General features: G+C 39.5%; 1 protein-coding gene across 3 annotated transcripts in view; it reads right to left on the bottom strand.

The window, feature by feature from the left end:
• Positions 1–518: 518 nt before the first annotated feature.
• Positions 519–13582, bottom strand: part of LOC107784004 (BEACH domain-containing protein B) — a 46930-nt gene continuing 33866 nt past the window's right edge. For all 3 annotated transcript variants that reach the window (XM_075232686.1, XM_075232688.1, XM_075232687.1), the window contains exons 37-41: positions 5616–5741; positions 5156–5527; positions 4846–5077; positions 2045–2810; positions 519–954 (exon numbers count right to left, since the gene is read on the bottom strand). In XM_075232686.1, coding sequence (XP_075088787.1) covers positions 2113–2810; positions 4846–5077; positions 5156–5527; positions 5616–5741 — 1428 coding nt within the window. In that variant the 3' untranslated portion in view covers positions 519–954; positions 2045–2112. The remainder of the gene's footprint in view (positions 955–2044; positions 2811–4845; positions 5078–5155; positions 5528–5615; positions 5742–13582) is intronic.

The raw sequence follows: 13582 nt of genomic DNA, 5'->3' as shown, positions 1-13582 counted from the left end.
GGGGGGGGGGGGGGGGGGGGGTGGATGCGCACTCTAGCTAGAGAGTACTTGTTTACTTCCCTAGCTAGCGGTAAGGTAAAGTCTCTGAACAAATTTTTGGGATAACTTCAGCCACTGGTAGCTTTTCAGTCCTTAAATAATTGTTTAAGGGATTAATTGAATTGTCTTTTAAAGACCATCCATGCTTCATATGCTTAATAAAAAAATGACCAAATGGAGCTCATGGATATGGCTTAGCTACACTTCTTTACACAAGAAAATTCCAAACAGAAACCCCCAATACTACTGATTTTGCACCAGATCCTACCTCTTGTTGTTTGAAGAAACACTTCACTTCAATTGGTAACTTTCAACAAAAGCTGAGATGAGACTTTGGTCCTTGGTTCAACGGAATGTCCATTCTGCCGGGTGCATTATCATACGCCGTATCGAGTAAAATTTAAGCATCCAAAAAAGGAGAAAGGAAAAAACAGGCTCAAAACAAGATGCTCACAAATGAATGGAAAAGTTCAACAAAATGGAGAGAACAGGGGAATCACAATGAATTTTTATTAAATATATAGTTTTCCTTCTAAGGGTGTGAAGCCCATCTATACAAAAATCATTTGGGGCTAAACACCCAATGATCGCAATCACAAGGTGCTAATTTCAATGCTGTTTGATTACTATTGTTAATACAACATTTGAGGCCTATCACAAAGAAAATGTGCACAAAATGCTGTACATTAGGTGGTGGCAACTGCTTTCAGATAGCTGAGTATCGCAAGTTGAGATGGGGCTATATTCTGCCATTCTTTATCATTCTACAAGTTGAGGCTCAAAGAACCCTACCACGGATACTGCTATAATAACTACTGAAGAAAGATCCATTTTTTCCTCTTCAAAAAATGGAACCCCAATCAGGTACTCCAATGATATAGCTGTCCGTCTTGACTTAATGTGCTTCATTTCACCCTGAACACCAATACAAATGAACCAAGAAGGTTATTACCAGACGACAAAACCAAACATCCGGGAAAATGATGTATGGGAAAACATAAAACCGCCATTTATATTAGACAACAAGAGTAAACAATACAAGTACTTGGTACTACATTTTAGAATTGGGAGATAGAAAGGGAGGACACTTCACTTGCAAAAGAGCAGGATCTTGAGTACAAATGCTACAATTCTTAACAAGTGAAACCATCGGTTTGCCTAGACTGGGATTCATCGATTTGATTATTTAGTCTGGTCCAAATTAAGATGCACCTTGCCCTAGTATGGCTCTGGAACAAGATGTTATTGCACGACATCCATCTGGAGATTGATGCTCAAAACTCCTAGGAAAAATGCCTTCGTCTTGCTATATGTGATCTTTAGAGTTGCTATAAATTTGCCAATTCATGTCCCTGACTTGCAGCAGCACTGCTTCTCTTGGCAAAGCACGCTAACAAACTGTTTACAAGAATCATTTTGCTACTCACAGATCAAACGAATGATGAAAATAAACTGGGACACGTCAATTTTCTATCCTGCAAACGGACATCTTAAACCTTTGGTGGGACCCTACTGCATATTGGTGAACTTCTCCATTTCACCCTTGGAGACACAGAGCAAAATAAATATACAAGCTCCTAGCAGGCAAGGCCATCTGCTATTCATTAACATTTGAAAGAATGACCAACACTGTTCAATTGGGGAATTAACAATTTAACATGTTGTTAAGTTGTTTCGCAAAACAATTCCAAATTTAACATTTTAATGTTCATCTGTAGAGGGATCTTGGGTTGATACGTAATCATTAGGTTCCCCTGGTGAAGCATCTGTTATGGCTTCTAGGTTGAGATATTTGCTCAAGCTTGCATCTAGTGCAGCTTCTTGAGGGCAGAGCATGGAGTACATGAAATAAAGATCAGTACAGTAAATACCCTTAGAGGGGCAGCAACAATAAAAAGGAAAGAAACAGGAAAATGAACTCATACATAATAGTTCACTGCCAGGAAACTAACAATAGACTCAAACCATATGAACCTTTTTTTCCATGAAAGACCTAGAAGCATACCTCAACTCGGCATCACCTTCAGTGATGATATTGTTAAATTTACACTGCAGCCCTGAACTGCAAATTCGCTATGTCACAGAAGCTTTGGATTTTGAATTCCTCGGAAAGCTAGTCTTACGAAGTTGAGGATTTTCTATCGAATAAACAAGAAGACTTCCATCCTTGGTCCCAGCAACAAAGCATTCTTCCGGTGTCACAGTTAGTGAAGTTACTATTTTCCCGATTCCATTGTACTTGCCCACAATCTCAAGTGAGTTCATAGAACGTACAATGATCTGCCCTTGATCTCCAGCACAAACCAAGAACTCACCACAGCTACTCAGTTCAAGACAGTTCAGGCGGCCATTGGATTCCGAAGACGAAATGTGTTTCCCATTTATAGAATAGAGGTGCAAACTAAGATCATCATCAGAATAAAGAACAATCCTCCCATGACGTGATGCAACAAGCTTTGACAATGGACTGCCAGATGGATGCCGTAGGGATCTAACATATCTCCCATCCCGTAGCGTATGGAAAACACAAGTTCCATCTTTTGATCCACTTATAACTATATCAAGCTCAAGACTTGCATACAAGCACGTAATAACATCATCATGACCACACAAAATATGGGAAGGGGTTTCGGCAACGATGCAATCTTTTCTAGGAATCTCTGCTTGAGTATGCTTTACTCGTTTTTCAGGGGTTCTAATGCGAAAAATCTCCCAGATCATTACTGTTGTATCGTAACTTCCAGTAGCCAGGATGCTTCCATCAGATGTAACTGCAAGAATTAAAATGGTTCAGAACTTAGCGTTACTGAAAAATATAGGATAACTAAGAAATATATCATTCCAGTGACGTAACCGGACAATATATTTTTGATAAAGAAAATAATTTTACGGATGTTAGAAAAAGAAAACTCCTGTATACAAGAAATATACCCAAAAAGTAGAGAGGACAGATATATGAATCCTCACAGACCATGTTTCTGTACTTAAGCTCAAATCATGTCATCGTGCCGAAATAAAGATAAAAGTGAAAAATAATATAAATATATATAAAATAACAGTGATGATGATAATAATAATAATAATAATAAACGTTCTCTATATTTTACTGGCACGTAAATCTATGATAAGGTCAAAATACTCCTAGAAAAGCAATAGGTTCAAAATCAACGTACTAACACGACCAAAACTTATTCCAACTGATAGAAAAGAGGATTGCTTTTTGAGAAGTTTCTTTTTTTCTTTTTAGATGGGTAGGATGCATATTGCAAACTCTGAAGACTCGCATCAACTGTCGAGGCGATAACTGTTACTCTTCGATAATCTTCATCCTAGACAGTTGGTAAAGATCTAAAAGTCATCAAAACAAAGAGATACCAATTTAACATTCGGAAGGTGACTATTTTTTCTTGGTAGAGGAAGCCAAGGACCAAAAACAAGAAAAAGTTTCAGAACTGTGCCCTATCCTGCTCCTAGTAATGAATATTGTCCATCATGTGAGATCATTCTTACCACCTCTTAGAGGGAATAAACAAAATGGAAATAAATATTCACAGATAAATACACTGCCTTCAATAGTTACGGAGCTCTACTCCACATTGATTGTTCCTCTTTGCCAAGATTGAACCCCAAGTGTTTGATATTTTGGTATTCTTCAACATCAAAAATTTGTTAATTAACTGTACCGACATGATAGGAAACACACCCCTCAACTTTGGCATAATAACTTAGTCTGTTCTCATATAAATACTCAGCCTCCACATATTTAATGTTACTATCCAGTTAAAAAATTCTCAGTTCCTAACTGATTCACTGCACTATAAGCAAATAAGAATTGTAGTATAACTATTGTTTCCTAATCTCGATTAATTCCACGCGGTACCTGTTACCTCCTACCAGCACATATATCAGGTAACTCTGTCCGTAAAGGCTTGGATAGATGAGAAGAAATCACCTAGTGTTGTATAACTACTGTTTTATCAGGTGCGATAAAAGCTTTGCCTTCTTACTTTAAAGTCCTTATTCCCAAAATATGCAATTTCACTTTTTAGAAATCTCACAAGCCTATTACTCCCTCTTTGGATCAATATAATTTAAAACATAGATGGAGGGTGGAGACTAACATTAGATGGTTTGTGCATTGTGAAGAAAAAGATTAATTGGGAAATCAAGAAGCTTGGGATAGATGACAATGACAAGATGTGATGATAAAATATCGGAACAGCTGTTCAGTTGTTTTGCGCATTCCCCATGAATTCAAAACAATTTTTAACTATAGGATGAGAAGACCTACTTTCCATTTTTGCTTGTTTCCTATGAAACAAAAAATGGAAAAAGCTAAGCAAGAGATCAAGAATCAGGAGACAGGAGTATTATGAAAATTACTTGCTCCACTATAATATATTTATTTACCATTTTTTAACATGTCGCTTTGCACAAATTTTCAACAGAAAGATACTATAAGCACCCAATTAGACAAGTCAGAGGTCTGCAATTTTAAATGGACAAGTAATTCAATGCCAGGAAGGTCTGGCTAATAGTTGGTTTATAGAAGATGCCAAGTACAAGAATTGTACTTTACATCCTTCGAACAACAACAGGATTTTCTGGACTGCTAAGTCAGTCTAATGTCAATGCTCTCAGTTCCTAATTACTATCCCATGACAAGAATCATTTAGAAAATTCATGCTTCCAGCTCTCATCTCATATAGGTTCTCAGCTTACTTCATTTTTCGAGACACTCAGTGTGTAGATTTGTTAGTGAGAAGCTCCAACCAAGTTGCCACATATTTCAGTCATGAAAATTACCTGCAATGCAGCTCACAACATCTTTATGTTGTCTAACGCTCTGCACCATTCTGCCATCAGTTAGCGATATAACCTGAAAGCTGTTTTCACAGGTACCACATGTTATCAAAAAATTTTCAGATGTTGTTGATAATGTTCCAAAGCATTGTGCTGCAAGCTCAATATTTTCAGCCAAAGGACTCCCAATTTTCCGAGGGGGAAGAACATCAGAACCAATACCGAAAAAAGGATCCTGCAAGAAAGTTAAAAATGACTTCAAATCTGACTAACTAATCATAATGCTTGACCTTGTTATTTCTCTAAAACTTACCTGTGAGCCAGAGAAGGTGAAGTTCCCACCGGATTGCAACTGGGTGGTCACCCATGTCTTAACCGACATGGTGAGGCCCTGGTTCACAAGGACAATGTTTGAGTCCAGCACATTAACATACAGAGTAGCTGATGAAGAACTGCTTCCGCATGAAGCAATTGATGTTAGGTTAATAGAACCAGGAGCAAATCGTAGAGGATGGGCAATTGGAATTGGAGGTCCTCTTCTAGGATGTTTCTTCCGGAAAAGTTGAATTGGTGTTTGACCAAAGTTGGCAATTTGATCTTCTATTGCCGACCTTTGCAATTCGTCATCCATGGTATCCAGATCCACAGCCCCTTCATATGTCAAATAATAAAAAATATTTGCTGCCTGTATGACAATATCTCCAAAAATTCAGTGAATTCAAACCCTACAACTGGTTCTAGAATTAATTGATGCTAAAGCTGATTCCCCATACCTCAACTGCTGGTTTTCCCCGCTGCTTGTAACCAAACACCAAATCAATCCAGTGGTGGAGATTTGAGCTCACATATTCGCTTTCAAGGGCTTCTCTGTTCTTACAAATAAATTCCTCGGGAGAACCCTGTACATGCATTTAAAAATACATTAAATAGTAAAGAAGAAAAAAGAACATCACAAAGGTTAGCTCCACAAAAACAGCACTAAGAGGGTGCCCACTTATATACAAGTGACTGGGTGCCCACTTATATACAAGTGACAAAAGAGCCAATCAATTTTGCTCCAGGAGGGAACTGGGAAATTCAAGTAACAAGTCCAAAAAGCCAAAAGAGATAAACATTATCATTTCAGTCTATGCACTGCAACAGCCTTGTTTTCAAGACATCTACAGTTCATCTTTTCCCATACTCGTAGTATGCATGCTAATACCGTGTTCCATAATAAACTCTTTTGCATATCTATCTTATTACTAGTGTTACTACAAGTTACTGCTTCTCAAGCGATGCGAAGCGAGAGGATTAGTGCCTCATAGGTGAAGGCATGCGCTTCAGAGAAGGAAAACACAACCACTCTGCATATTTTCAGACTAACGTAGACTTTTAATTCCCTATCTGCTCGATCCAGTGTTATCAAAGGAGAAAAGCGCAAAATTCTTTGACGTCCGTTGGGGCTTTAAGCGCAAAGTGCAAATAAAGAGTGGGCATGAATAACAAATATATGTGTGTAGTCCAAGACTAATAATTATAAGCATGAATAACAAATATATGGACAAAGAAATTGAATTTTTTTACGATAAAGCGAAATATCATATATGCAAAGAAAGTTGAAGTTGCAGATTATCTGCTTCTCTCTCTGGCTAAGGTCGAACAAAAAGATCAGGAGTTTACTTTTGTTGGAATTCTGGGGAGTTGGTGGCTTTTGCCCCTATCTTCATGGCAAGAGACGTCATCTATGCTTAAGAGCAAATTTTTTGAAGAATTTAAGCTAAGGTCAGCTGTTAATTAGATCAGATCGAGTTAAATTTATCTTTGTTGTAGGTAATTATATTTTCTGTAGATCCAATAGAAAACATGGAAGGCAATCTATGTTCATACTTTGAGTGCGCCAGAATTAGATGATCTGTTCATGATTTTTGCTTTTGAATTCTACTTCACTTGTATCTTCAGAACTAGTTTATTTGGGTCCAAAAAGAGTTATAACCAATAATGATTGTAGAATATCCCTCTAATAGAAGGTCGTCTTATTATCTTCAATATTAATGAGCCACAGAACATTCCAGCACTCAACTATGAACCGTATTCAGTTTATTGTTCTCTCAATTCTTTACACACCGGTCAGTCACTATAGGAGGAGATATTTTTCTTTGGCTCCATTTATTTTTCCGGAGCAGAAGGTCTACCGGAAACAGCCTCTCTGCCTTCTTAAAGGTAGGGGTAAGGACTGCGAACACTCTACACTCCCCAGACCCCACTTGTGGGACTACACTGGGCATGTTGTTGTTGTTGCCTCCTCAAGATTATGTTCACTGGCAAAGTATGCCTTAGAGCCTTGATGACGACTCTGAAGGGCCCGCTAAGCGAGAAGCACTCAACATGTTTTGCGCATCACTACAAGGCTTAAGCGCGCCCTTGACTACACTGTTAAGAGCTTAAATAAAGCGCTACTTACGCGAGATGGAGCGCACAACTTCACTTTAACCGATTTCAGGGCTTAAGCGTGCCTCAAATGAGCCTTCAACAACACTAAATTGAACCATGATAAACCCCTGTTTATTTGCACGAACAGAGAATATCATTTTACGGTGTTCAAATGATTTATATTCAGGGTCTATGGCGTTTTTCCCGTTTCTCTAGCCAAGAGACAAGAAACAAGTAAAGCCAAAATTCCATGAAGTCGTTTGGGTGCATAATAAACTAATGAACTCAATTTGAAACCAAATTATGATGGATTGAGCACATTTTTGCTACTTCAAAATGATACTCCAGGATGCATCATTTTAAATAGTAGGAACTAAAAAATCACAATTCTTACTGCACCTTTGCTGCAAACTGCTCTTCTCTATTGCTTTCTCCAAAGACTACTAGTTCCATCCAGCAAAACTGAGTTGTACTTTCCCATTTTATCACTCACACTCCATCTCTAGATTCCCTTCTTATATATGTTTCACATGACAAAGACCCTTTTCATGTATGTAGGGTTGACGTATGGATATAAATGGGTTGAACTGAAGAATGAGAAACTCTGTTCTATTTGTACCAACAGTTCAACATGATATTTATGGTTTTCGAATGATTCATTTCAGGGCCTATTTTTTTCCTTTCGTCTAAACAAAATACAAAAACGAGAAAAAGCCAAAAGTAGTTCCTTTCCATATAAAATTGATTCTCCGTAGAACAGTTAAGCTCACTTCCAAGATAGAGGAGAGGAGCACCTGACATCGTTATTTGATGACTAATGAAAAGAGTAGAATTGCAGGCATCATCCATATAATAAATCCCCTTATAGATATATTCCATGCCCAACATTGGGCATACAGGAGCATCAGAAATGTTTAGGAAAGTCCTAAACTATTCCACCCACTATTTTAATGTTTTGAGCTGGATGCTTAAACTCTTTCACATGTTATCAGAGAAACTCTTTTGGTTAACCTTGCTCTCTTAGCCGCAAATTCAATCATTAATCCATACGTGAACAATTGACTAGTTACTGTTAGAATAGTTATGTAAATAGTAGTAAATAACCCTAACCCCATATGTATTAGGAGGACATGTTATGTATATATAGGGCTCATTGTATCATGTTTAACATAAGAGAATAATATCAATAATATTTCTCCCGTGCTTTCTCACATGGTATCAGAGCAACCGTGAGAAATTTATCGCTATGCATAAATTCCAGCCGACTCCGGGAAGAGAAAACAGTTAACCGGAAGCTCTTTTTTCGGCAAAAACAAGTCTGTCCTCAAGAATCATACTATCCGTCAGTGTTGTGCAAAAACCAACACCACCGGAAAGTAGATCAGAGCTCGGCGACCAACCCATTCAAAAATCTCCGGCAGAAAAGGCTGCACGCGCCGCTGGAAGAATTTCTCCGGCGAAGATCCGACGCCCACGCGCCGGCACGTGAGGCACTTTCCGGGCACTTTTTGATGAAATTCCTTCAAAGCAGTTGAATCGCCCTCAAATTCCGAGCCTACCCATAATTTTATTTTTTAATTCCGACCACTTTGATTTTTTTCCGGCAACTACAGTATCCGGCAAAAACAGTGTTTCCTTCATCTGTTTCGGCGAGTTTTCAGTTGATTCTTTCTGTTATTTGGTGATAATTTTATAGGTCTCACTTCAATCCAACGATGTCTTTGGGAGTCGATGCCTTCGGGTCTAAAAACCCGGGTTCTGGCAGTTCCGGTGTTATGGTTACCTCAGAACTTTTAATGGGAAGTTCAAACTACTTAGCTTGGGCTTCGTCTGTCGAGTTGTGGTGTAAAGGTCAAGGTGTTCAAGATCATCTAATCACGAAATCTAGTGGAGGAGATGAAAAGGCCAAAGCACTTTGGGAGAAGATCGATGCTCAATTATGCAGTATTCTGTGGCGATCTATTGATTCCAAGTTGATGCACTTGTTTCGTCCATTCCAGACATGTTATTTGGTTTGGGAAAAGGCTCGCACTTTATACACTAATGACATATCTCGTTTCTATGATGTGATATCGCGGATGACAAATTTAAAGAAACATGAATTAGATATGTCTACTTACTTGGGACAAGTACAGGCAGTCATGGAGGAATTTGAGAAGTTGATGTCAGTTTCTGCGAGTGTTCAAAAGCAGCACGAGCAGCGACAAAAGATGTTTCTAGTTCTTACTCTTGCTGGGCTTCCTAATGATCTTGACTTAGTACGCGATCAGATTTTGGCTAGTCCGACTGTCCCCACAGTTGATGAATTATTCTCTCGATTACTTCCCCTTGCTGCAGCACCAAGTCACCCAGTGATCTCATCACAGACACTCGACTCATCTGTTCTCGCATCCCAGATAGTGGACAATCAGGCATCTCATACTATGGAGAATAGACGAGGAGGAGGTCGTTTTGGAAGATCTAGACCCGAGTGCTCTTATTGTCATAAACTTGGACACACCCATGACGTGTGCTATTCTTTACATGGTCGACCACCCAAAAATGCTTATGTTGCTCAGACCGAGACTACAGGTAACCAGGGATTTTCTTTATCCGAAGGGGAGTATAATGAGTTCCTTCAAAATCGAGCAAGTAAGCAGACATCTCCACAAGTAGCCTCTGTTGCTCAGACTGATACTTCTGTTGCAGGTAATTCTTTTGCTTGTGTTTCCCAGTCTAGTACTCTTGGACAATGGGTTGTGGACTCAGCCGCTTCTGATCATATCTCTGATAATAAATCCCTTTTGTCAAATATTGTGTATTCACAGTCTCTTCCCACTGTTACTTTAGCCAATGGGCCTCAAACTAAAGCAAAAGGAATTGGACAAGCGAATCCCCTACCCTATGTCGCTCTAGATTCCGTTCTTTATGTCCCTGACTGTCCTTTTAATCTTGCATCTATTAGTCGTTTAACTCGTGCCCTCCATTGTTGTATATTTTATTGATGATTCTTTTATTATGCAGGACCGCAGTACGGGACAGACGGTTGGAACAGGACTTGAATCAGAAGGCCTTTACTACCTTAACTCACTCACTTCCTCCGAGGCATGTCTAGTTACAGATCCCCCAGACCTAATTCACAGACGTTTAGGACATCCAAGCTTATCCAAGCTTCAGAAGATGGTGCCTAGTTTGTCTAGTTTATCTACATTAGAGTGTGAGTCATGTCAGCTCGGGAAACATACCCGAGCCTCCTTTCCTCGTAGTATTGAGAGTCATGCAGAGTCTGTTTTTTCTTTAGTTCATTCTGATATATGGGGTCCTAGTAGAGTCAGTTCAACCTTGGGATTTCGTTATTTTGTTAGTTTCATTGATGATCATTCAAGATGTACTTGGATTTTCTTAATGAAAGATCGTTCTGAGTTGTATTCTATATTCCAGAATTTTTGTGTTGAAATTAAAAATCAATTTGGTGTTTCTTTCGCACTTATCGCAGTGATAATGCCTTAGAATATTTATCTCTCAATTTCAGCAGTTTATGACTTCTCAATGAATTATTCATAAGACCTCTTGTCCTTATACCCCTCAGCAAAATGGGGTTGTAGAGAGAAAGAAACATTATTGAGACTGCTCACACTTCTCATTGAATCTCATGTTCTGTTGCGTTTTTGGGGCGATGCAGTTCTCACAGCTCGTTATTTGGTTAATCGGATGCCTTCATCTCCCATCCAGAATCAGATTCTGTATGCAGTATTGTTTCCCCAATCACCCTTATACTCTGTTCCCCTCGTGTTTTTGGGAGCACTTGTTTCGTTCATAACTTAGCCCCTGGGAAAGATAAGTTAGCTCCTCGTGCTCTCAAGTGTGTCTTCCTTGGTTATTCTCGTGTTCAGAAGGGATATCGTTGTTACTCACCTGATCTTCGTAGGTACTTTATGTCCTCTGACGTCACATTTTTTGAGTCTAAACCTTTCTTTACCTCTTCTGACCACTTTGATATATCTGAGGTCTTACCTATACCGACCTTTAAGGAGTCTACTATAGCTCCTCCTTCACCTTCCGCCACAGAAGTCTTACCCATTCCAACCGTTGGGGAGTCTAGTGTGGCTCCTCCTAGACTCCCCGCCACAGAAACACCACTCTTGACATATCATCGTCGTCCGCACCCAGCATTAGGCCCAACTGATTCACGTCCTGCACCTGACTCTGCTCCTATTGCGGACTTGTCTCTTCCTAGTTACACCGATTGCACTTCGGAAAGGTATACGAACCACCCTTAATCCTAATCCCCATTATGTCGGTTTAAGTTATCATCGTTTGTCATCACCCTATTATGTTTTTCTATCTTCTTTGTCCTCTGTTTCCATCCCTAGGTCTACAGGTGAAGCATTGTCTCATCCAGGATGGCGACAGGCTATGATTGACGAGATGTCTGCTTTACATACGAGTGGTACTTGGGAGCTCGTCCCTCTTCCTTCAGGTAAATCTACTGTTGGTTGTCGTTGGGTGTATGCAGTCAAGGTTGGTCCGGATGGTAAGGTTGATCGTCTTAAGGCTCGTCTTATTGCCAAGGGATATACTCAGATATTTGGGCTCGATTACAGTGATACCTTCTCTCACGTGGCTAAGATAGCATGAGTCCGCCTTTTTCTATCCATGGCTGATGTTCGCCATTGGCCCCTCTATCAGCTGAACATTAAGAATGTTTTTTTACACGGTGACCTTGAGGATGAAGTTTATATGGAGCAACCATCTGGGTTTGTTGCTCGGGGGGAGTCTCGTGGCCTTGTATGTCGCCTGCGCCGGTCACTTTATGGTCTAAAACAGTCTCCTCGAGCCTGGTTTGGTAAGTTCAGCGCAGTTATCCAGGAATTTGGTATGACTCGGAGTGAAGTTGATCACTCTGTATTCTATCAGCATTCTACTTCGAGTCTCTGTATTTATATTACCGGCAATGACCAGGATGGTATTACTAAATTGAAGCAACATCTCTTTCAACACTTTCAGACTAAGGATCTGGGCAAACTAAAGTATTTTCTGGGTATTGATGTCGCTAAGTCTAGCTCAGGTATTGTGATCTCACAACGGAAGTCTTAGATATTCTGGAGGAGACAGGAATGACAGGTTGTAGAACTATTGACACTCTGATGGATCTGAATTCTAAACTTCTGGCAGGACAAGGGGAGCCTCTTAGCGATCCTGCAAGATATAGGCGGTTGGTTGGTAAATTAAATTACCTTACAGTGACAAGACCTGACATTTCCTTTCCTGTGAGTGTTGTGAGTCAGTTTATGGATTCTCCATGTGATAGTCATTGGGATGCAGTTGTTCGCATTCTTCGGTATATAAAATCAGCTCCAGGCAAAGGTTTATTGTTTAAGGATCGAGGCCATGTGCAGATCGTTGGATACTCAGATGCTGATTGGGCAGGATCACCTTCTGATAGACGTTCTACTTCTGGATATTGTGTCTTAGTAGGAGGAAATTTGGTATCTTGGAAGAGCAAGAAACAGAATGTGGTTGCTCGGTCTAGTGCAGAAGCAGAATATCGAGCAATGGCTATGGCGACATGTGAGCTAATTTGGATCAAACAGTTGCTCAAGGAGCTGAAATTTGGTGAGATTAGTCATGTGGGACTTGTGTGTGATAATCAAGTTGCTCTTCATATTGCGTCAAATCCAGTGTTCCATGAGAGAACTAAACACATTGAGATTGACTGTCACTTTGTCAGAGAAAAGATACTCTCAGGGATATTGCTACAACGTTTGTGAAGTCGAATGATCAGCTTGCAGATATTTTCACCAAGTCCCTCATCGGTCCTCATATTAACTACATATGCAACAAGCTCGGTACATATGATTTATATGCACCAGCTTGAGGGGGAGTGTTAGAATAGTTATGTAAATAGTAGTAAATAACCGTAATCCCATATGTATTAGGAGTAGGACATGTTATGTATATATATAGGGCTCATTGTATCATGTTTAACATAAGAGAATAATATCAATAATATTTTCTCTCGTGCTTTCTCACAGTTACATTTTAAGGAATGTCTTTGAGATATCTAACACCTTACATCGGGTATATAGGCACATCCAAAGGGGTTAATAGACACATGTATTATGCCACTCATTGCTTTAAGCTTCTATACACTGGAGACACAAATTTGAAGATTTAAATCCTCTTTGAAATGGGTCTTTATTCCAATCCCTGCATATCAGGAGAGCTTTTTGTATATGATAGCCCACAAAAACATGCTATAGCAATCATCTGTGTTGGGCTGGAGTCTGGTTATAGGCATAGAGAACCTCTTATAATTTGCTTCCAGTTCCCTTTCTTAGGCATTTTT

Source organism: Nicotiana tabacum, chromosome 16, assembly GCF_000715075.1.
Source record: "Nicotiana tabacum cultivar K326 chromosome 16, ASM71507v2, whole genome shotgun sequence".
Classification (NCBI taxonomy): domain Eukaryota; kingdom Viridiplantae; phylum Streptophyta; class Magnoliopsida; order Solanales; family Solanaceae; genus Nicotiana; species Nicotiana tabacum.
Note: the sequence above shows the minus strand (reverse complement) of the source record. Positions and strands in the feature narration are given on the sequence as shown.